Source organism: Thrips palmi, unplaced genomic scaffold (assembly GCF_012932325.1).
Source record: "Thrips palmi isolate BJ-2018 unplaced genomic scaffold, TpBJ-2018v1 HiC_scaffold_17, whole genome shotgun sequence".
Classification (NCBI taxonomy): Eukaryota; Metazoa; Arthropoda; class Insecta; order Thysanoptera; family Thripidae; genus Thrips; species Thrips palmi.
This window is the reverse complement of record NW_023144626.1, coordinates 1,794,967-1,819,320: the sequence shown is the minus strand read 5'-3', so window position 1 is coordinate 1,819,320 and position 24,354 is coordinate 1,794,967. Positions and strand designations below refer to the sequence as shown.

Below are 24,354 nucleotides of genomic sequence, written 5' to 3'. Positions count from 1 at the left end.
TTTTTTTTTCGCGTACAACTTTACTGCACTGAAATGATCTTGAGGCTATGAAAAAATCTTCACATTTTTCTCTTTATTTTTTAACATCAATATATCACACACAAAGGGGATTTAAGTAGAATCGATTCACGTTTAGGGGATAATGCGGGAGGAGTGCAGTGAACTAATAACAAAAGAAGAAGAGAACAAGGAAAAGTGCTGTCTTAAAAATAAATACCGGGGTGGACAAAAATGGCAGAGACAGTCTCATGAACTCAACTACATCACGTCCGACTATACCACATAGTTAAGTTCACGGGTTTACCATCCTTTCAAAATCCAAATTTAGGCTTCGAATTGAATTATCAGTCATGCAGTTAACTCGTTCTCAATTTATTGTCTCGGCTACTCATAATATATTTTGCCTCCGCTTAACAGCATAGAGCAGTAAATTAAAGAAGGAATGCCCCTCTGGCTGGAAGAGGTGCTTTGGATACCGAGCTAAGAAAGGTTTGTCACAATTATTATTTGAGTATGCACTTATGGACTTTGGTCGAAACGTTCGATTAAGAAGGCAAGATAATTTATAACAAATATTATCATACTAAGTCTTGGAAGGGGCCTAGGAAGGGACTGCTAATTTATCTCTACTATTTTTCTTGATTTTGCAACGCACTTTCCTATCTCTTTCAATGAATGAAGGCAAACCAATTAGGCCGTCAAGGAATGTTGCTTCGAAAAGAAAGACAAGGTCTACATCACATAGCCGCGAATGCTATATCTATGATGTTTCTAAGGCATAGGCCTCACTTACTGGTTATTCTGCATTCGTGCAATATGGTATGTACGTGCAGAAGGATAATTTCTGATTATCAGGCACACCCGCTATGGCAAGAAACAGTTCAGTTCAGAATGGAAAGCAAACCTATCAGAAATTGATCTTTGACATGGCAGAGCATCGGCCTGAACCAACGCCGACGGCATCCGATGCAATCCAATGATAACCGATCAATCATTCTCACGATCGATTTCTGACGGGGAATGCGCTGTACTGCTGTATGCATCAGACGGACTGAGGTCGCTGGTTCTCCTCCGTTTGTCTCCGTTGAAAGCTGCAGATCAGGTACATTTGAACACACTACACTCCAAATTTGTACAAAAACAACAACATATTTTCTGTCCAACCAGTGGTTTACTACAAACATGTAACTCAAAGAATTCAACGTATAGTCCATAACATTTTCATCACATATCAATTCGTTATTTTCTTACCTAATATATCCGATTGTCTCTTTTTATTTCACAAATATAGAGCTTTATTTTGAATCACAATCAACCAAGTAAAAACTCACGTCAAACAAAACGAAACCGAAATGAAACGTGAATGCAACCTCAGGCCAGCGACTCGGACGAATTGGACGAGAGGCTGGGCATGCCCCTGGTCCTGGCGGCGGTGGCGACGTGGACGTGGGGCAGGCCTCTGCCCGGCACCTCCTCGATGCGGTGCAGGTCGGGGGCGGCGCCGGCAGAGTTCTGCTTGTGCAGCGCGCGCGGCGCCGAGCTCTCCCTGGCGGCACTGCCCGCCGGGTCGTCGCCGCGGTCCAGGCTGTACTGGCGCTTGAGGAAGCCGCGGCCCACGCCCTGCAGTGCGGCCAGGCGGGCCGGCGGGGGGTCGTGCGGCGACAGGCAGCGGTACGTGTTGAAGCCCGCGCTCAGGTCCTCCTCCACGAAGGCCGCCGCCTTCTTGGGCCGCTGCGGCAGCGGGTTCTGCAGGTTGGTGCTGCTGCTGCGCCACGTGCCCGGCGGGTTGTAGTACGACAGTCCCAGCAGGCGGTCCATGGCCAGCTGGACGGCAGGCAGAACAAAAGCCGGGTTGTGACGATTGCAATTTGCCGTGCACCATGTGCACTGTTGAGTTTCGTACCTCTGACGCCGAGAGGGGCGTGGTCATCCCCGGGGACGTGACTGCGTGCGGTCCCAGCGGCGCCGGCGAGATGGCGTCCAGCTCGTCGGGCACCTCCCTGGAGCTGTGGCGGCTGTCCTTGACGCTCATGGTGCACAGGCTGATCTTGGCGCTCTCGGTGGCCAGCTGCAGCGAGCCCCGTCGGGAAGGCGTGCGCTCGTTGTCGATGGAGGCACACACCAGCATCCTGCAGGACACAGTCCATCAGCCTCCCTTTCCTTCAACCACTTCCGGTAATAACAGTGCAGCTGCAAACCTGCTGGCGCGCGCGTCCGCTGGCTGGGCGTCTGCGGCCGAGATGGCAGACTGCAAGGCCTGCAGGGGGTGCGGCCTGCACACCACCTCCACCGAGTGGGCCTGCGGCGCCTCGCCAGAGTTGCAGGACTCGAAGGACTTCCGTTTGACTGCCGCCGACGAGGGCTCGCTGGAACTGCCCTCCGGTGGCTGGGGCGACGCCGGCGACGCCCTAACAGGCGACTGGGTGGGCGGGGTCGGCAGGGGCGCGGGCAGCAGAAGGCTCTCGTCAAGCCTGCAACAGGAACACGTTTGTTCACCTCGCTCATCGTCACGTACTTACGTTTTGTGCTGCTCCAGATGGAACTTGTTCGCTAAATTCTTACCCGTGGCTTTCCCTGGAGAAAAATGAAAGGCACTTCTTAGTATGGATTCGGTCCAAAAAACCTGTTCAGCCTATTCTTGATGCGTTTGTCTCACGTACCTGATTGGCGGCGGTGTGGGCAGCTCCTTCTCGAAGCCCTTCCGGCCCAGCAGCCAGTAGGTGGGCATCAGGCCCTTGCCCTTGAGTTCAGTCATGCCCCGGTACTCGATGTCGTAGCTGTCATCCAGCTTGTCCTTCGTGGCTTCCGATATGTGTATTCGCCATGCCGACCCTGCGCACCACATTTAGGTTAGGTCAGGTCAGGTCAAGTTAGGTCAGGATGGGTTCTTGACACAGCGGCCCAAAGCTGCACCCACCTGTTGACTCCATCCTGGAGGCCGTGTTGACGGTGTCCCCGAAGAGGCAGAAGCGCGGCATGGTGAGCCCCACGACCCCCGCGCAGCAGGGCCCCGTGTGCAGTCCGATGCGCAGCCGCAGCGGCGTCTGTGGCAGGTGGCGGATCTGGAAGCGGCCGCTCTGATGCAGCAGGTCCAGCGCCATGGTGGCCACCTGGTCCGCGTGGTCGTCCACCCGCACCGGCAGGCCGCCCACCACCATGTAGGCGTCGCCGATCGTTTCCACCTGGAACACGCGACGGGTGAGCTGCAGCCGGACTCGCTGAGTGATAACCGAACCTGCGAGCTCCAGATACCTTGTACACGGTGTAGGCGTTGATGGTGGCGTCAAAGCAGGTGTACAAGTCGTTGAGCAGGTCCACCACCTGGTTGGGCGTGGAGTGGCAGGAGATGGCAGTGAAACCCACGATGTCCGAGAAGTAAATGGTCACCTCCTGGAAGTTCTCAGGCAGAACCGGCATCCCCATCTTAAGCTTTTCTGCCACTTGGCTGTAAACAGAGGAGAGAGAAAACGAGTTTAGAAACCAAGGTTCGTCGATTGGTATTCTGTGAAGGCAAAGCTGGCGTACGTACATTGGCAGCATCCGGTACAGCAGCTGCTCGGTCTTCTTCTTCTCGCAGTCCAGCTGGTCGGTGCGCTCGCGGATCAGCTCCTCCAGGTTGTTGCTGTACTTCTCCAGCAGCTGGAACATGGTGTCCACGAAGTTGACCTTGCGGCCCTGGTTCAGGATCTTGAACTGTTCGAAGACGACGTTGAAGTCGGGCCTCAGATCGGGCAGCTCGGCCCAGCACTGCTTCATGATGTTGATGGCCTCGGGGGGCGCGGCCCCTTTGCTCACGGAGGGCCGAATCAGCGGTGGCGGTCGCTTCAGCTTCTCGATGATCTCTGCGAGAACAAGGGCGTCATTTAAAACATTTCCCATTCAAACAAACTTATATTTCAGAGTACTGAAGAAGGTGAAGAAAACTAGACGTGGAGGTGATAGGTAAGAGACAATCAGACATAAAAAAATCATCTATGTTTTTCGATTGCGTTTGTTACCGGCCCTTAGACGAGTCTATATCACTTCTCCTACCTAAATGTTCGCCTACCTGTCTATTTCACCTACCTATATTTCGCCTACCTAATAAAAATATTGAATAAAAATATTCAATAAAATATTGCCATTTTTCGCCTACCTATAGTTCGCCTACCTAATAAAAAAATTAAATAAAAATATTCAACAAAAAAACGAAAAAATCGGCGGCAAAAAGTGGCAATACGAAAGTCTCTAGGAGACCCGCCGATCAGCTTCGGTGTTCTTATGGGAACCGGGCCTTCATCCGACGCTCCCTGCCGCGCAATTCGACAGATTAGTGGGTTCGTATTGGGCTGGCCCACCCGAAGTGCGCGCGGTTTCTGTGGTACAGTGAGAGTCCAGATTCAGAGGCCTTACCTCAGAGGGGTCACTTTGGGGTATTTAAACCCCGCGACCCCGAGTGCCGAGTCTAGTCAACTCCTCTACCCTGACCGCTCAGCCACCGAACCAGCTTGTCAGCGGCGATGTCGCAACTCCTCTTGAGCTGCCGTTCGAGAAATCTGGTCCCGAAAAAATGGTACTTTGAGCGGTCTCGAACCCGGGACCTGCTGCTTCCCACATCATGCTCTTAACCACTGAGCCACCGGGGCGCCATGGCACCCGCCCTGCCTGCGCTGGTACTCAATCTTCTCTGGATATACCTCCCCAAGCAATTGGTCGCCGAAAAAATTGTGTATACTACCAGTCCCGAACCCGGGACCTGCTGCTTCCCACATCATGCTTTTAAACCACTGAGCCACCGGGGCGTCATGGCACCCCCCTGCCTGCGCTGGTACTCAATCTTCTCTGGATATACCTCCCCAAGCAATTGGTCGCCGAAAAAATTGTGTATACTACCGGTCCCGAACCCGGGACCTGCTGCTTCCCACATCATGCTCTTAGCCACTGAGCCACCGGGGCGCCATGGCACCCGCCCTGCCTGCGCTGGTACTCAATCTTCTCTGGATATACCTCCCCGAGCAATAGGTCGCCGAAAAAATTGTGTATACTACCGGTCCCGAACCCGGGACCTGCCGCTTCCCACATCATGCTCTTAACCGCTGAGCCACCGGGACGCCATGGCACCCGCCTTGCCAGCGCTGGTACTCAATCCTCTCCGAATAAACCTCGTCAAGAAGTCGGTTGCCTCTGCCGAAAAATATGCTCATGGCACTAGCCTCGAACCCGAGACCTGCCAGTCAGGAACGCAGCACTCTAACCACGGCGCTACCAGGTTGCTATGCACGCCACTAACCTAGCGCCAAACTTCAATAGCCACCCATCTTGCTTGATGCTGGACAAATAATAACTTCGGCGATGGGGTGAGCGCTGTGCGTAGCAACCAAGTAGCGCAGTGGTTAGAGTGCTGCGTTCCTGACTGGCAAGTCTCGGGTTCGAGACTAGTACCATGACCATATTTTTCGGCAGAGGCAACCGACTTCTTGACGAGGTTTATTCGGAGAGGATTGAGTACCAGCGCTGGCAAGGCGGGTGCCATGGCGTCCCGGTGGCTCAGCGGTTAAGAGCATGATGTGGGAAGCGGCAGGTCCCGGGTTCGGGACCGGTAGTATACACAATTTTTTCGGCGACCAATTGCTCGGGGAGGTATATCCAGAGAAGATTGAGTACCAGCGCAGGCAGGGCGGGTGCCATGGCGCCCCGGTGGCTCAGTGGCTAAGAGCATGATGTGGGAAGCAGCAGGTCCCGGGTTCGGGACCGGTAGTATACACAATTTTTTCGGCGACCAATTGCTTGGGGAGGTATATCCAGAGAAGATTGAGTACCAGCGCAGGCAGGGCGGGTGCCATGGCGTCCCGGTGGCTCAGTGGTTAAGAGCATGATGTGGGAAGCAGCAGGTCCCGGGTTCGAGACCGCTCAAAGTACCATTTTTTCGGGACCAGATTTCTCGAACGGCAGCTCAAGAGGAGTTGCGACATCGCCGCCGACAAGCTGGTTCGGTGGCTGAGCGGTCAGGGTAGAGGAGTTGACTAGACTCGGCACTCGGGGTCGCGGGTTCAAATACCCAATGTGACCCCTCTGAGGTAAGGCCTCTGAATCTGGACTCTCACTGTACCACAGAAACCGCGCGCACTTCGGGTGGGCCAGCCCAATACGAACCCACTAATCTGTCGAATTGCGCGGCAGGGAGCGTCGGATGAAGGCCCGGTTCCCATAAGAACACCGAAGCTGATCGGCGGGTCTCCTAGAGACTTTCGTATTGCCACTTTTTGCCGCCGATTTTTTCGTTTTTTTTGTTGAATATTTTTATTTAATTTTTTTATTAGGTAGGCGAACTATAGGTAGGCGAAAAATGGCAATATTTTATTGAATATTTTTATTCAATATTTTTATTAGGTAGGCGAAATATAGGTAGGCGAAATAGACAGGTAGGCGAACATGTAGGTAGGAGAAATGAACAACTCCCCCTTAGACCGTGCCCCGTGTTCGCTATTTTTCTAGACCTTGTGCTTAAATAGTATGCCGCTGCATACCCTCGTAAGTGCGCCTGCTCCCACCTTCTGGCTTGAGCTGCAAGACGCAGAACGGTTCGCCGCGAAGCACGACTTCCTGCATGACGATACTGAAGGAGTACACGTCTCCAGGCTGCGTGCCTTTGCGACGCAGGGCTTCGTCTCTCAGCAGCTCGGGCGCCGTCCAGAGCAAGTCTGGAAAAGCAAGGCAGTTGCGGGGTTACGGGGACCATCTTCAAACTATCCAGTTAATTTTTTTTAAAGATAGGCAGACCTCTGGCGTCCTGCGGGGCCGGCGTGATGCCCTGCGCCTCGTAGAAGCACGGCAACCCGAAGTCAGTGATTTTGAGGACCCAACGGGCATCCACCACGCAGTTGCGCGACGACAGGCGGCCGTGGACTTTGATCGGGGTGGAGTGGAGGTACTTCATTCCCTGCAGAAACGGAACAAAGACACGGGGTGAGCTCCACGGAGCGTGGCACAGAATGAAATGCATTTGGCGCGGTTCGGAAACAACGTTACCCGCACGAGGTCGGTGAGCAGCGACAGGCGGAACGACCAGTCCAGCTTGATGTCGTCCTGCACCAGCACGTCCATGAGGGAGCCCCTGCTGCCCCACTCGAAGACGAGCGACGGCCTGGCCGGGTCGAGCAGGCAGCCCAGCATGGTGTTCATGTTCTCGTGGCGCAGCCCGTGGAGCTGCGGTCACGATAACAAGGTTAGGGAATGGACTTGCTTCGACGCACACAGGCCTCCTCGGCGTGACGGAATACCTACAGTGAGCAGCACGTCCATGGCTTTGGTCCGGAGTTCGAAGGAACCCCCGGCGACGGGGAGCTCTTTTAGCTGGACCAAATCACCCTGTGGCACACAAAGGCTTTGTCAGCGGGACAGGAAGCAGGAGGGGGAGGGGCTGCGCCGGGCTGCTGCATAGCGGAGGGAGAACCAATTCATTACGCGCCGCCAAGGGACCGGCAGACAACGCCAAGCCCCGTCCCTGCTCCACATCCTGGAAGGTGCGCCTTTAATACGACAAATGGCACAACCCTATTTTCGACAGCGAGCGAGAGTAAGGAGGTTGGACTCGTCGGTCGCGTTGCCTTGCCACACAGAGAGGCTTATTTATTTGGACACGCGTCCTTAAAGGGCGGGATGGCGGATGTTTCCAACGTCAACGGAAGCGTACTCCCAAGACGCTGGTGGTGCTTTCAGGAAATTGGGAGGGAAGGGGACTCACATTGTAGCGCGCCTTGGGGTCAGGCCCGCCTTTCTTCTTGACGGCCGACACGGACGACTCGGGGCTCTTGCCGGCCACGGCGCACGGCGGCGCCTGCAGCTGGCCGGACTTGAGCGACCCGTTGGAGCCCTTGAGCGCGTCCGTCTTCTCCACCTCCGGGCCGCCGAACTCCTGCAGCTGGTGCAGCCAGCACGACAGCATGGCCTCCATGCCCTCGTCCACCTGCAACGCAATCCGTCTCACTTCCTCTGTCTCATTGTGTCCGAGTCGAACCGGAACGGGGAGTCCCCGCGTTGTCCGCACCCCTCTCTGATGCTGCACGTGGGGGAAGACCAGGTCGCTCGACTGCAGCAGGATCTTGCCAGGGCCCTGGGACATCCTGGCGCGCCTCAGACGTTGCCTGAAACATTTGTTTTCGTTTACACGCCACTTAACAGCGCCACACAGGGGCCGAACCGTCGCCCCACCGTACCTGACGTGCGAAGCGAGGACTACGAGGCCCCCCAAGAGGACCGCTGCCACGGCGACCAGCGCCGCCACGAACCCGTAGCCGCTGAAGAAACTCGCTTCGTCTGTCGGGGAAGAGGAAGCTTGTCAGCAAACACAGGTTGAAATAAACTTAAACGGTGATAACAACTGAACTCATTGCTCACCGCAGGAGGACTCGTCGCCGAACTCGCAGCCCGTGTCGGCCAGGGCTTGCGGTGTGCCCGCGGGCTTCCAGCGCGGCCAGGCGCGCGCCATGGCCGTGAGGGCCTCGACGCGGGCCTCGGACGCGTTGCCACCGCCCACGCGCACCTTGAGCAGCGGCCGCCACCGCGAGCCGATCCAGTCCACCACCACCAGGGTCGCCGACCACGTGGCGCCCCGGACCGCCATGCTGGTGTTGCTGGCGGGGGCGGCGGTTGCGATGGGGGTGCGCGTCGTGGCGCGGGTGGAGGACCGCGCCGCGGCCACCGGCGTGGCGGCGTCCTGGTGAACGGCATCCTGGTGGGCGGCGGCAGTGGGCGAGAGCGGAGTGGTGGGGGGAGCGGTGATGACGGGGACGGCGGTGGTGTAAGGGGCACGCGGAAGGTAAGGTTTGGCGGCTTCCTTCCCGGTCCGCGTCAGCAGGTCCCAGCTACGCTGGATGTGGTGCCAGAGCTCCAGGTGCTCCTGAAAACAGTCAAAATCCAAACATATTCAACTTTTTTGAAATTTTAATCACGAGGAAATTATCGAGTGGATGAACGAACCGGTAGCTGCGGGCACGACACGTCGGGGCAGCCCATGGTCTTGAGGAAGGCGTCGTCGATGCGCAGGCCGGGGTCCATGGCGGCCAGCACCAGCACGGCCATCTTGGTCTTGGCCGACCAGGACGCCACCGGCACGAACATGGGCAGCGTGGGCCTGGCGGACAAACGCCCAGTCAGCTGGCGTACAAGGCAAGTGAAAGGAGGAAAACAAACGCCATGCAGAGTGTGTCGGATTAGGAAGGGCGTAGAATGTCGAGGAAGTGCGAAAATAAATGGCTCCGCTGTAAAACTGTTGAGTGCGATTTGAATTCAAGTCCCGGGATGAAAGAAGGGGGCGGGGGGCATAGTAGTTGGGTCGCGGCGTCGCGGCGTCGCGGCACGGCCCCCCGGAGCCGCACTACTTAGCCACTGCGCCTAAACAATTTCCCGGCGCCGGGCATGAATGATTCATGATGGCTTTCTCGCTTCGCATGGCTCCGCGTGGCTCCGCCGCGGGAGGTTTTCTCGGATCCCTTTTCCATTTGGCACACTGGCACACTTTTGCGGCCGAGTGGCGTGGCGTGGCGTGGTGTGTAAAACTGAGAGGGAAAGGGAAGGGGGGAGCTTTGATGAGACCCGAAGCAAGGGCCGGGTCGCCTATAAACACGGGAAAAGGGGGGGGGGCGCGCTGCAGCGGGGATGCTGCGCGAGGTTCGCGGCCGGGCCACTAGGTGGCGTCCCCTGCCGCGCGGGCCGGCGGCGCTACCCCACCGCGAGGGACCGCGCGGCAGGGAAGTCCAAGCGACGCGCCGCAGCCCCTCTCCGAACAGTACTCTTTCATCGCTCCGGCGAGAGTGGCGATCGCTTTGGAAACACTCGACACACTGGAGGATTTCTTCTCGACGCATGGCTTTGAGCAAAAACACTTGGAGCTTAGCTGTAGCCTGGGAGTGTGCGCTCCTGTTCACCAGTGCAGCCGCCCTTACCCGTTCCGCCGGTAGTTGATGAGGTAGGCCGGCAGCGGCGACGGCGCGCTCGAGGGCGCCGGCGGCTTGGTGAGGCCCGGGTTCCTGGGCGCCGGCTTCTCCTCTAACAGCAAGACGGGCGTCAATTAGAACGGCGTCTAATGGCGGGGCTACACTGCAAGCGGGACCAGGGGTGGGCAAGGTACTGTCGGTTCTGTACCTAGGTACTGTACCGGTAAAATTGAAAAGTCAGTACCTAGGTACTGTATTCGGTACTCGAGCAAGTCCAGTACCTAGGTACTTTACCGGTACTCTCAAAAGTACCTAGGTACTTTTTAGGTATTTTTCAGTGCTTCAATAGGTGGATTTATTCGGGCACAACACGACAAAAATCAATCACACATCACGAAAGGGACATCAATTGTTTTCGTTCCTTTTAACTTTCTTGCGTCAATGACCCTATAATTTTTTGTTTACGATCCCGCGTCAATTCGACACACCAAATCGTCCTGCAGCAGCAGGGACCATCCCTTCACCGACCTTCCTCAAGCCTATTGTGCTGCAGCCGATGGTTCCGGTAGAACGCAATTTAGGCACGAACCCTCAGCGCTCGGCTGGGATGGATCTTTTGTCTCATCTCAGAGTGCAGGTCTTTTGCCTTGACCTTGTGCCCAGACCTGCCCTGTTTCTTCCCCGAAATATCCTTTTTGTCCAATTCTTTCTCCCCCTACGCAATTGTTTTAGCGCATCTCATTAACCGTCGCTCCGTCAACACTCCACGCGCAGTACCGAAAAATACCGAAACGTTTCGGTACCGGTACTTCGAAACCGATACCTAGGTACGGTATTCGGTACAATTGTTACATCAGTACCTAGGTACTGTAAGGTACTGAAAAAAGTACCTAGGTACAGTACCTAGGTACTTTTACCTAGGTACTGCCCATCCCTGAGCGGGACAATCCGCGCTAATGACGGACAGGCGGGCCGTGGCGGTGCGAGAGAGACGGACGTACCTGGGACGAGCAGGGACGGGTCGTGCATCATGAAGGGCGTGGCCGAGGTGGGCTGCAGCGCCAGCAGGGCCGTGGTGGGCAGGTCCACCAGGGCCAGCCGGTCCACGGCCGACACCACCCGGGCCCACTGCGCCGACCGCATGGGCACGCACAGCACCACCACTGCAAAGAAGAAAAAGTCAGCATTGGTTTCTCAATGTTTTTCGGGTCAAGACAAGTCACGTGGTCGGGTCTCAGTGAAACACGAGGAGAAACACGGACTCCGCGGGTCAGTCCGGCAAACTGGTCCACCAAAGTCAACGAGAGGTTCGTCGAAGCCGCTGACCGACTCGTGGTGGTGGAATCCGAATAATCTCCTCGGTGTGAGGACTGCCGGTCTGCCCGCGCAAGCTGAGCGACCGCACCACCACACCACGAAACTGTCCAGTCCCACCCCGACACTGGTAACCGCACGCGTGGCTGCGGCCAGGCTTAGCGGCGTGGTCCTGACAGTGTCCTGACAGTGATCCGCGCTGTCTTTTTGTCCGTCCACATGTGGGCGTGTGGGCGGCGGGGCGTCGAGGTGCCAGCGGGATGACTGTATACATTGTGGTCGCCAGGCAAACCTCCCCAAACTCCAACAAGGACAAGGCGGGTGGTGGGGGCCTTGCCGGCGCGCACGGCAGTGCCAGGCTGTGCCACCCTGTGTGCGAGGCAGTGCCACAGACCAAACACACGGCGGACCCCAATTACTACTCGGTCCTAGTACGGCCAGCACACGCGGCCCGCAGTTCGTCCGTCGTTGGAACTGGTGTTAGGCGCGTCCGATTATCTCCAGCGCCGCGCTCTCGCGCTTCGTGTCGCGTCCCGTCGGCGCCTGGCTATAGTCGGACGCACCTAACACCAGACCAGTCTTACCTCGCACGGTGTCGTGGATGAGGGGCAGCAGGGCCTTCTCCATGGCCTCGTCGGACTCCTCCACTTGCGGCAGGAACACCCGGTGCTTCACCTCCACGTCGGCGGCCTGCAGAGCCAGGTCCAGGGCCTGCGCCGCCAGCTGCCACCAGCCCACACCTGCGAACAAGGGCAAAGTTGAAGCGGCATGCCCTGCAGGGCTCGCGGCTCTCGCGGCAACACCGAGCAGCGAGGCGGCGACTTACGCAACAGGCAGCAACCGAAATAAGTGAGAATATTGAATCACGGGCGGCCTTCACCTGCCGCGGCCCCTTTTTGCGTCCCCGCGCCTAGCGTCAGCACACCGTTCCGCCCCGCCCCGCCCCGCCCCGCCCCGCCCCGCCCCCCGCCACGCCCCGCCCGCAGCGGCCCGATATTCGCCGACCGAAAATTAGAAACGGTGAGTTACGGCACAGCGCGCGGCTGGCTGAGAGGTGATACGAGGGGAAGACGCAGTGGGAAGGGTTGGGTTGGGATCGCTTGGGCCTCCCCGGGCGCCCCGCCCCGCCCAACCCCCCCACTCTGTGGCCGCGCCCCGCAGAGGGTCCAAGTTTGAGCCGTTAGATTGCCAAAGTGCGTCGCTGGTTGCCGCGGAAGAGCGGGCGGTGCGGGCTGAGCGGCCTGCAGAGCGAACCGTTTCGTCGCCCTGTCTCTCTCGCACCCTAGCGGCGCGCACCGCAAGAGCGAGGGAGACAGAGCGACGACGTTCGGCTTCAGCCCGCTGCCCTCCAGGCCGCCAGAACGAGTCCGCGGAATTCTTCCCGAATTGAAACGAAAACGCCCTGCCGGCCAAAGGGCGAGATATATAAGCGGCGGAGAAAAAAAGAGCGATGAAATAAAGATTTGAGAAACATGAATAATTGCCGAGTCAACTTGGATTGCACTGCCACCCGCTGCCACCTTGGCAGCGCTTCCCACCGTGCTCAGAGAGGGTGGGGATTCCCAATGGGGACGCCCAATGGCGATGCCCAATGGCGATGCCCCAGCGAGCGAAACGCCTGCAAGAAGGCGGGTAGGCAAGCCCGCCGCGCACCGCCGTGCTCTCTCGGAGACGGCAGCCTACCACGCAGGCTGAACCGGCTGAACCGGCTCGGCACGCGTGCGCAGGGCTGCGGGGCACACTGTATTATTGCATAGCGGCGCTCCCGGTGCAGCCAGCGCAGCTAGCTGTGTGTTGTGGTTGTCGGTTAATTTTTTCCCGCGCAACGTTTTGAGACACGACGCGTGCATAATGCATGCATTGCATTGCACTGCAGCTTATTCACCTCCACCCAGCCGAGCGGAACCACCGTCGCGGTGAAAAACTGTGTGGGGTGGGCTGGGGGTGGCTGGCGGTGTGCATTGTTGTTTCTGCTGGAATTTGCCCGAGTTGTGCCGGCCTCCCCCCTCACAGTGGGCCAGAAGACCGGTGGAGGCCGCCAAAACTCTAGACGCGTTTTGAGCTCCAGAGTCACTAACCAGGGCTCAAGCCGAACGTGTGACCCCACCAATGGATTCCTCGTTCGGAGAGCAACCCATTGGTGGGGTCACACGTTCGGTTCGAGTCCCATTTAGCGTCTCTGGAGCTCAAAACACGTCCGGAGTTTTGGCCGCCTCCACCGGTCTTCTGGCCCACGGTGCCCCTCCCCTCTCGAGCCCTCGCCAAAGGGGTGCTTCCTGAGGGAGCTACACGGGCCGAGAGAGATAAGCGCGAGCCGCGAGTTGGCGCCGTGGCCCGGCGTGGCCCGGCGTGGCCGTGGCGGCGGAGAGAGTTGCGAGATTATTCGTCCAGATAACATCATCGAATGGGGCGCGGCGACAGCGGAGACAGCCAGGGCCATAAGTCAGGCCGTCCGGCCCGCCCCTCCTCCAGGACCCCCGCCAGGACGCCGCCGGGCCAGGACGCCGCCGGGCCAGGACGCCGCCGTGGACACGTCGAATGAGATGCAGGACGGGGCGGGACCCCGAGAACGGGGTGCTCGGAAAACGCACCTCGGCGACGACGCGCCGACGTGACCCGACTCCGGCATGGCCACCCATTCAACAGGCAGGCCTGCAGCAGGGCCCCAGCATGTCCTGCGCGACATCCCACTGCGGGCTGAACAGCGCTCTCCGTCTCTCTCGCACTCACGGGCGGCCCCAGGGAGGAAGAGAGGGACAGAAGACGAAGCACTTGCCAGGAAGTCAAAGCGCTACCGGGCCGCGCGGCCGGTGGTTAGTTCTCGGCAGCGCGGCCGGAGGGCTGGAGGCTGAGAGCCGAACAGTCTGGAGCTTAAAGCGTTTCAAAGCCGCTCTCCGTTCCCGCTTCTTTCAGCCGGCCGCCACCGCGGCCGTTCGTACACACGAAACGCACGCGCACTGTACACACCAAACAGTGTGCACGCCACACTCCACCCGGGGCGAGCCTGCAGGCGCACTGTTCAGTTTGTGGAGCAGGCCGTGTTGGTGCGGCTCACGCAGAGGGCGCGCTTTGTGCGCGGCCTGCCTCTGTCTCTCTCGCTCTCATGGAGTGTGCCGTAGGGGTGCGAGAGAGACAGAGCGTCATGGTCCACAAAGCGCGGGCGTCCGCGGCAGGCGCCATCAAGCATCAGGGCCCGTTGACGGGGCGTGTCATGAGGGCGGCGGGCAGCGCAGGTGGATCGTGGAACACAAGAGGCCTCCGGGCCAGAGCCCGTGATTGAAATGACAAGCCTACCTCTCCACAATCACCGTCGTCTCCATCAATTCATGTTTTTTGTCGAAAACTTGCAAAAAATATATTGAAGGCAGAGATGTGTGCAAAACGCCTGGCGGACTGGCAGCGGGTTCGCGACGACGGCACGAAGCCTGCGAAATTTTGTCAACCGTCCTTACAGTGCACCTCGCTGCCCCGCGAGCCTCGCCGCCCCGACCGAGGCCCCTCGCGAGGCCCGGTCGTAAAAGGGAAAGTCTTTTCGGCCTCGCGGAACGCGGACGCGACTTTGGCCAGTAATGAGACGCTTGGCGCGACGAGCGCGAAGCGGCAAGCAGCGCGCGGCAGCGCCCTCCCAACTTTCCCCGCGGTTTTTAAACGTTTTCTAAGCGCGGTGGGCGCGGCGGACGGGCCAACCCAGCGCGGCCAAGGGGGTGGGGGGGGAGGGGGGGGGGGAGGGGGGAGGGGGGAGGGGGCAGCGACTTGGGGAGGGCTCACCAGTCACATGGCGCCCCGTCGCACGCTTCTACGCTCGCCAGCTCGACAGCGACGGCACATCACCTGTCTGGAAGTCCTTACTTCTGCCTGCAAATAACACGCTCATTCCCCAGGGACTTCACGCACAGCACACGGGGCGTTCCCGACGCAACGACACTGGCCGGGCCGTGGGCAATGCGTATATCGGTGCTTTCCAAAAGGCCAAAAACTCGCCCGCCCCCGACCGCAGGGCAAGTGTGTGTTTTTGCGCGACGCGCGTCTCCCACGCCCTTATTGACCCTTCGCGACGGTGCGCCGCGGTGCGCCCCAGCGGCAGTGACGTTTTCATGAGTCCGCACACACACACACACATGCATCCACATGCACACACTCTTACACATAAACACACACGGAACGGAGTGCCTCATGAATCATGCTCCAGTGCGGCCCGTCGGACACCAGGCTGGACCGGGCAAGAGCTGGGACGGGGAGGGGAAAGGGGGGGAGAGGCTACAAACCACAACCGGTCCGCGGGGGCACACTGCGTTATCGGTGCTGCGCGATACCTGCGAATACACCGAGCGAACGCCCTCGTGCACACACACACACAAACACACAAAAACGCGCGTACCTGCATGCACAAAGGATGAAGTGCCAGCGGTAATGGCGAGCCAGCAGAGCCAGCAGCACGGCAACAGAATCAGCACGACCCACTAGCCGAGTTGAAATCGGCGACGGGAATGACCACACACACGCGCGCGCGCACACACACACACACAGAGGGCATACAGGCACACGCGAGCCGACAAACACAGACGCATCCATGCGTGGGCACGTACACACGCGGCGGCCGAATGTCTCGGCGTTTTTATGCCGCGGTGCCCCAGCGGCCCAGTGTTTGGCCCCCGCGGCGGGGAGGGGGGGGGGGCAGAAGGGGGCGTTGGAGGGCGCGGCAGCGGCAAAATTATTTGCGCGACCATTCGTTTCCAGTTTATCCAAGGGGGCAATTTATATGGCAGGGACGGGACTGGAGGGGAGGGCAGGGTGAAGGGGGAGAGAGGGGGAAGAGGGGGAGGGAGGGAGGGAGAGAGAGAGAGAGAGAGAGAGAGAGAGAGAGAGAGAGAGAGAGAGAGAGAGAGAGAGAGAGAGTGTAGGGTCCACCACGTCGCCGGCTCACGCGTCGGTCCCGCGTGGCAGCGCGCCGCGCATACATATTTCCGAATATATATCGGGCAAAAATGGTTGTTGGGCGAAATGGCGCGAGGCAGTCGGTTGGCCGGGCCGGGCGACGCGGCGTGATGTATTACGGGCCAAATGCCTTTAAACTGTTTCCGGCCCGTCTCGGTCCCTGGACAGCATCTGTCTCGCACTCGTGGGCCGTCTCCCACGGGGGCGAGAGAGAGAGAGAGAGAGAGAGAGAGAGAGAGAGAGAGAGAGAGAGAGAGAGAGAGAGAAAGAGAAAGAGAGATCGACACCACGACGAACGATGAGCGCGAATCTGCCAGATTCCTGGGCCGGCTCCCCTCGGCTTCTCATCCCGCACCCCCTTCCCCCCCCCCTCCTCCCTCACCGGCACCCTCTCGCGTCTGTCAAAATGGCACGTGCTTCAACGCGCGGATGCCATCGCGTGTGTGTGTGTGTGTGTGTGTGCTGCTCATAAAACGCGTTGCAGGGTGACACCCATCCAGGTAAACTCCCGGGCGCTTTAGCACGCGAAATAAGCGAGGCAAAGCCGGTGGGGGAGGGGGAGGGGGAGGGGGGCGAATCGGCGAGAGGGGGCCAGGGGGCGAGGCCTGATAACACATTGCCTTCCGCCGCTGACGTCTCGGCTCAGGATTTTCATTAAAGCCCAAGCCCGGGGCGCCGCCCCGCCCCGCCACGCCACGCCGGGGTGGATGCCGCGAGTGCACCTGTTGCTTGCACACGCCGAGGAGCGGGTCGGAGGTCGGAGGTAACTGAGCACGAGCCAGTTCGGCTTTTGGCGGGCGCCCCGAACCGCCCCGAACGCACAAAGGAAATGAGTCATTTATGGAGCGACGACGGTAAAGGGTACCGTAACCGGGACCCGGAGTCTGCTGGCTCCCGCAAGAAACATTCCTCGTTCGAAACCGAGTACAAAAGAAAACGGAAAAGTTTCCCTCTCCCGTGTGCCCCTTTTTCTCGCGCAAACTATGGCATTCTTTCCAGTTCAATGTGACGCACGTCGGAATCCCGGGACTCCCCGCCAGTGGCGCCGCCTGGCGGTGAAAGTCATCCGCAGTAAATTTCCCTGGGCTCCATCGGAACACAATATACACGGCACTCGCTGCCAATCGGGCTCAGCGGGGCAGCGTCGCTCTGTCTCTCTCGCACTCGTGCGGCGTCCCTGGGGGTGCGAGAGAGACAGAGGGGCGACGGGCCTCAGGCACCGGGATTCCGCGAGTATCGGGCGAGGGCTGAAAACCCCGGCGGGCTGGAGGAGAGCCCGAGCCACGCCGGACCTACTAGGCCGGCTCGTCGGCCAAGGCCCAGGCCGCCGCCCCGCCACCCGCCCCGGGCGGTGGTCCTTTTTGTTGCGGCGCGTTGGCCCGCGCGGCTTCACCGGACGGCGCGGCCGCGCCCTGGAGCCTCCAGGCTGGAGAAGCCCGAGAATGCCCGGGCCGATGAGCTGCTGCAGCGCGGCGGCCGCTTCTTTGTCGTGCTCCACGCCAACCACCCCCTCAGCCACCACATTCCAGCACCGGGGCTGTCAATGCGAGGGGCGCTAGCGACACGAAGATCAGGCTCAGCCTGTGCGTGCACGTTTTCGCTCATCGCCACCGTCAACGTCAAGAGATTCAACTCGCGCCCTTCACCGTTATCAAATAGCCGAATAAAGAAACAAAACGCGCGAATTACTTTTGGATAACTTTTGACAGTTTTGAGCAAAAAAGTGATGGTAACGCACTGAGAGTGTGCGGCAGTGCACATTGTACACGCATGCCGGGGGAGTAAAAAAGCAACGCGAACGTGGGAACGCGCACAGCCAGGGGAGCGGGTTTATGCAACGCAGTGGCGCGGGGGTGGCGGTGGGGGTGGGGGCGGGCCGCCGCCGAGTTTGGCGGTACCGTCTGCCTCTCAGGCGCAGCGCCACGCGGCGCCACGCGGCGCCACGCTCTGCGGCTTGAAACGCCGTGCGCTCGGATCTGTTTGTGGCTCGTCTGCTGTAGGTCGATTCCGAACGGGGCCCTCCTCGCGCCGTCTCTCTCGCACGCCGTGCGCGACGCGCCGTGAGTGCGAGAGGGACAGGGCGACGAGGGCGCGGTTCGAGCCGTCGCGCTGTCGCGGGCTTGAGGGGGGCCGTCCCGTCCCATCTCACCTGGGTCAGATCGGCAACTCCTGGCGGGCCCCTGGGAGTCTGCTAGTCAGGGAGTCTGGGAGCCCCGGGCCGGCCGGCCAGGGAAACACGGGGATGGGTCAAAAACGGGGGGTGGGGCGGGAAAGGAATGGAGTTAGGAAGGGTGAGGGCCTTGTAGATGTCGACTGCGGACCTGGTCGGCGTGGGCCACGGGGGTGGGGGCATGCGCGTACCGGGCGCAATATACAGCGCGAATTTTATACTCAATTCACTGCCAGCCACGGGAAACAAGGAGGGGGAGTCTCATCGAAAGTCCCCCCTCCCGACGAGACACGCCGCGAGGCTAGGCTGCAGGTTTTGGCGCATGTGCCGCTGGGTTTTCGGCGTGCTGCGTCTTCGCTACTCCCCCCTCCAACCCCTTCCTCTCTACTCACCCAGGCTTAACGGCGAGAGGAGAGAGGATCTCGATGCGAGCGATTCCCGGGCAAAGTTGCAGACGACCAACAGACTGGAAGCACGGCGTCTTATTGGACTGACAAGCCGAGCCAGCGGCGAGCCGAAAGCCCAGGCGAAGCCAAAGTCGAAGCCAGCTGAGGCCGACCGAGGCCAGCCAAAGCCAGCCGAAACGAAGCCGAATACTTTCGGGTGACGGGGTCCGGCTCGTACGTCGCGAGGCCGGCGAGGCCGGCGACGCAAAAGACAGCCCGGCTGGGAATTCAAAGGAAAACAGCCCTGCTCCTCCGTCCTGCTTGCCCCTCCACTGTGCTATGCTGCTACCTTTATTGCCGGCTGCCTGGGGCTGGACGTGCCCGGATTGGGAGAGGGAGGGAGGGAGGGAGGGAGGGAGGGAGGAGAGAGAGAGAGAGAGAGAGAGAGAGAGAGAGAGAGAGAGAGAGAGAGAGAGAGAGAGAGAGAGACGCGGAAACCCAGATAGAAGCGGGGACAGCGTGAAAAAAGTGGCATGAAGGACGGAAGGTGGAACGGAGAAGACCTTCGCTATGCTGCTGCTGGGTCGTTAGCGACAGGGCGAGGGGGCCGTTGGGGCCGAAGGGAAGGGACCGTACATGTCTCGGGCAATCTCAACGCGACACACTCACTCACACACACGCACACACACGGGACTCACACGTACACGCGCAACACACGCAGACAGTCAAACACACGCGGACACGGCAGCAGCACCACTGCAAGTCTTTCTGTTTCTTTCACTCTAATTAATGACCTCTGGGGTACCTGCCGCGAGGCTAACTTTGTGTAGTTTGGCGCGGAGGGTCTGCGGTGCGATTCTAGGCGCGGCGGCCCAAACTTGCCACTCGACGTAACTCGGTTTGCTCAGCCAACTCCAAGTAATTTCCCTGCCTCGCCCTCGGAGGGCGTGGCAAGGCGCGGCAAGGCGCGGCGGGGCGTGGCGAGGCGCGGCACAGCTCTGAGGATGCGCGAGCTGGTGGGTCTTCTTTCCAGCCTCCTGCGCGGCGCGGCGCGGCACGGCCGAGATCCCACAGCAAGGCGATTCCAAACAGAGCCGCGAGTCACGCTGTCTCTCTCGCGAGCGGGACCTCGAACGGGACGCCCCATGAGAGCGAGGGAGACAGCGAGATGCCCTTGCGGATTCGCCTGGTTCGTTGGAGCCAATCGCGGGGAAAACAAGGGAGAGTGGCGGCGTGGCTGCGCCCTTCTTGCTGCTCCAACCGCCCCGCCCCGCCCCGCCCCGCCCCGCCCCGCCCCGCCCTGCCGTCCCCAGACACACCTGCCATAAATCCATGAGGCTGGCCTCGATCCCCGCGGTGCTCTCCATGCTCTCCGCGGCCCCCGTGCCCCTCGGCCGAGGCCCCGACCTTGGCGGGGGCCGCGCGGCTCGGTGCATGCAGGGGGGAAGGAGGAGGGGCAGACGGGCAGTGTACGTCGGCGAAAAGCACCGTTTACGGACCGTAGGGAGAAGCTGCCGACTGATTCCACACATCCGGCGTTCCTGGCTCTCTCCATGAGTGCGAGCGGCGGCGAGGAACTCACCACTCGTGACGATGGCGGCCGTCCGCATCCGGTAGAACGTGACGGTCTTGACGGTGCCCTGGACGATGGCGGCGAGCGGCGGCAGCAGGCGCCGCACCCGGGGCTTGGTGTCGTACATGCTGCCCGTGCCGGGGAGCAGCTCCTGCAAGGGAGGGAGGACGCTCGTCAACACGCTCAACACCAACACCACGCTGCGCTACTTCGGCGGGGAACATCCCCTGCTTGCACGGGCACACTGCTAAAATTGAAGCTTCATTCAAGCAGACTTTAAGTCCGCTGATTCAAGCGCAGAGAAGACATTGCGGAAAAGTTCGCTTCGGTTCGGCCAGTGTAGGGGCGGGGGCGTCTTGTTTGTCTTTCGAACAAACAGGCCAGGGGGAAATTGAGAGTGCATGCACAAGCTGGCCATCCCTCCACGAGGAAGTCCGAACACGGCGCAGCGCTTCCGGCATCCCTCTCTCTCTCTCTCTCTCTCTCTCTCTCTCTCTCTCTCTCTCTCTCTCTCTCTCTCTCTCTCTCTCTCTCTCTCTCTCTCTCTCTCTCTCACTCTGCCGGTGGGTCCAGGGAGCAGGCCGTGTGGGCTGGCCGGCTGGCCCCTGGCGGGCAGAGTCCGAACCAGCGCCACCTTCCGTCTCCCTTCCTCATGCGGCGTCCCTGGGGGCGCGAGAGAGACAGAACGAGGAAGCACCGTTTCGGACACAGCCTACTGGCGACCGTTTTTTCCTCACCGGCCGCCCACCTGGGTGCTCTGCAGGCCCCGCAGGCCTGGGTGGTAAAAGGGTCCCCGAGATTGAATTAAAACGGCGGGCTCGCTCTGTCTCTCTCGCTCTCTTGCGGGACGCCCCGCGAGCGGAAGGGAGACGGAGCGTTTTCGTTTTCGCGTTTTCGTTTTCGCGTTTTCGTGTTTGATCCCGCACACCAAAGTTCTTGATGTGACAAATCTCTGAGTGTGTCGTTTACCTGCTCCGGGCAGCCCCAGGTGATGATGATCTTGTTGCTGTGCATGTTGGCCAGCACGTCCAGCATGCCGCACACCTTGGCGTCGAAGGAGCCCACCACGGCGCGCGTCGAGTTGTCCGAGAAGGCCGCCAACAGCGCCGCCACCTCGCTCGTCTCGTCCGGGCCGCACAGCTCTGCAGAAAAAGAGAGAAAAAAAACCGTTTTCATTGCAAGGGGCGGACATTATAGAGAGTCGAACCGGGCGCCCTTCGTCAAAGAGGCGGAGATGGTGCCGATATGGACGCAGAGAAAATGGGTTAGTAGGGAAAAAGAGGGCATTAGGTAATGGGCCTGGCTGGGCTCGGCAGGGCTCGGCCCAGTTGGGGATCAGATAAGGGAGTCGCGGAGAGGGATGAGGGCGGACACACACACACACACACACAGTGGGAGGATGTCTGCGGACTGCTCCTCGCTGCGCCTCCGCGGCGGGCGTCGCCAGGCTGTCCCTCCCTTCATCGGTTTATGGTGGCGGTCCGCGTACATCCTTGCGCGTGACGGCCCCGTCCACGGCAGCCTGATCAAGGCAGAATGATTGCCGTAAAGGTCACCTGACAAGGATCTCCCGCGACGTGGCCGCGCCCGGGGGGCGGTGGGGGGAGCGGTGATGGCGGAAGTCGGTCAAGAATGAAATCGAAATGGTACGTGAGCCAGGAAAACGAGTGGCCGGCTTCAGCCGTCGCGCCACGCTCTCCGTGCTATCCCAGCTGGTTCCCCGGACCCGCGCGCCGACGGAGGGAAGGTTGCTCAATCTAATCCACTGCACTGCACCTCGCAAAGAAAAGGCCTGCTTGGAATTGTGCACCTCGATCGTCCCAATTCATCGCTTCTCCACGCTTTCATATTTCTGAGAGTGTCGCGAAATAATTCCCCCTTTTCATAGCGCGAAAGCTGTGCTCGAGTTTCAAAGGAGAGTTTTTCTCTCTATTTTTGAACGGTGCGCACTGTAAAGCCAACGCCCGGTTGTATTTTTTTTTTAAATCATTTTTTTCTGCCTTTTGTGTTTGTCCGTCAGCGGGGCCTGGGTCGCGGCAGCGGCAAAGTCAACACGTCGCGCAAAACCGCGCGGCGGACTTTAAAATTCATGGACCAGATTTTGGCCACGTGTCAGACAGGGTCGTTAATTGCAAGCCAAAACTGGCCAGTACACTGCAAACACAATCGCCCTCGACATATTATTCCACGTCTTACAAACAGTGTATTCGCTCTGAGCGCCTCATTCCCTCCTCGTTGCCGCTCGTCCGATCCTCCCGCCAGTGTCTCCCAACTCAATAATATCAATCCGGTCTTATATCTAATATCGCATCGGTCTCGCCTGCTTCCCTTTCCACTGCCCCCCCCCCCCCCCGGCCAGTCTCCCGAAGTGATACGCAAATGACGCGAACCCGATACCCGATGCCACCGGCCAAGCTCCTCCTTTTAAAAATTGCCACATCTTCCTTTCCGCCGAGACAGATGTATATCAGCGCCACGGACCAATGAACGGCGAGGATGCGTATGGCGCTTCAGGGAGTCGGGGCCAAAAAAAAAGGCCGGCGACCCTAGCTAGCCTGTCCCGATGGCCGAGGACTACACGCGCCACTGCCCCGGGGTGATTTTTTCGTGCTTTCCTCGCAGTGTGCTGGCGTAGGCAGCAAGGCGGCCGAAGGCAGCGCAGGGCAGGGACTTTGGAACATGCCAATTATCTTTTGACGCTCAAAAAGACCCCGTCCCGTCGCGCCCCGTCCCCGCTCGCCGGGCATTGACTGCTCGGGGCTGTCTCCCTCACAAAGACGGCCCCGCCGCCCCGTTGGCGCCTCCCTGTTCTTTTCATCAACCAATAGGATAACATGGGCAAAATCTTAGTCAAAATTCAGGAATCTTCAGTCAGAGCAGTATTCACTTCCTTTTTTCCTGCAGTACTTGAAAGTGAGGGCGAGCATTGAGTTACCTACTGCCTCCACGTGAACAGTGTTAAAACAAAAACGCAGCGGCACAAGTTTTACGCCTTTCTTCAAGCGTAGCTCTTTCCTTGAGTGAAGCCTCCGACTTCGCCAGCGTAGCGAAGCAAGCGAAGCCGTCTCCGTCGTCTCAACGTGATACGACACACACGTCACATTTCGTTGAATACCGCGCGCGCCGGAGAGGCGAGTCTCTTCTTTTCCGAGGAAAGGGGAGGAAACTTCTGGATGGATGGACCGGCACTGTGCCGGCACACCGGAAAAGGGGCACGGCAAGCAAAAGGCCGACACTCAGTATAATTCCCCCCCCCCCTCCGTTTTTGCACCCTGGCAGCGCCTTGCGAGCAATGCCGCGCGGCAAGGAAAGGGCGCCGCGCTGCTGCGCGCTGCTACGCCGCAAAAAGGGCAGACAGGAGGATAATCCGGAGCGAGCAAAACCAGCAGGCGGAGCGGGGCTGCGGTCCGACTTGCAATACACACCAGCCGCCGCCACGCCGCCACGGACGCAAACACCACGACGGCGGCGCACGGCGGCACGGCGCAGCGCAGACGGCGCCCGTTTGCTGGCACTGGTGCCGCAGCGCGTCGCAACGCCTGTCGCTCTGTCCCTCTCGCACTCGTGGGGCGTCCCGTCCACGTGCGAGGGAGGCAGAGCGACGGTCTGCAAGGCGTCCTTGACCGCAGCGGCCGCCGAGATTTACGGTGATCCTTACCCGTCCTGGGCACGAAGGTGACGGCGAGCTTGTCGCCGGTCTTGAGCGCGCGCTCCCGGACGAGGCGTTGTAGGGCCTGCAGGTTGAGGGCGGGCTGCTGGCACTGCTCCTTGAGGAACACCACCATGTCGCCGAGCGGCGGGAACGGCGCGGCCGCGAGCGCCACCGGGCCCGCGTCGTCGGGGAGGGTCTCACCGCGCGCGCGGCCGCCCAGCGGCAGGGCCAGCAGCAGCACGAGCAGCAGGGGGAAGACCAGCGCCACGTCGGCCGCGTTGGCGCCGCCCAGGTTGTAGGGCGGCGCGTACAGCGAGGAGCGGCGGCCTCGGCGACACCGGCTGGCCGCCGCGGAGCACCACGCCGACGACGCCGCCCCGCCCGCCAGCGGACAGGCCGCGCTCGGCGGC

General features: G+C 59.9%; 1 protein-coding gene across 1 annotated transcript; it reads right to left on the bottom strand.

Moving 5' to 3' along the window:
- Positions 1-58: 58 nt before the first annotated feature.
- On the bottom strand, positions 59-24,094 carry LOC117643935. The gene is made up of 23 exons (XM_034383122.1): positions 23,951-24,094; positions 21,262-21,434; positions 20,302-20,443; positions 11,813-11,968; positions 10,916-11,077; positions 9,924-10,026; positions 8,959-9,112; positions 8,377-8,878; positions 8,196-8,295; positions 8,027-8,123; positions 7,724-7,945; positions 7,264-7,347; positions 7,009-7,185; positions 6,760-6,919; positions 6,531-6,680; positions 3,530-3,842; positions 3,253-3,445; positions 2,918-3,182; positions 2,661-2,832; positions 2,563-2,574; positions 2,199-2,471; positions 1,904-2,129; positions 59-1,824 (listed from the first exon to the last, which is right to left on the bottom strand). The coding sequence occupies exons 1-23, from the start codon at positions 24,075-24,077 to the stop codon at positions 1,372-1,374; spliced, it is 4,416 nt and encodes a 1,471-aa protein (XP_034239013.1). The 5' UTR covers positions 24,078-24,094; the 3' UTR covers positions 59-1,371.
- Between the last annotated feature and the right edge of the window lie 260 nt (positions 24,095-24,354).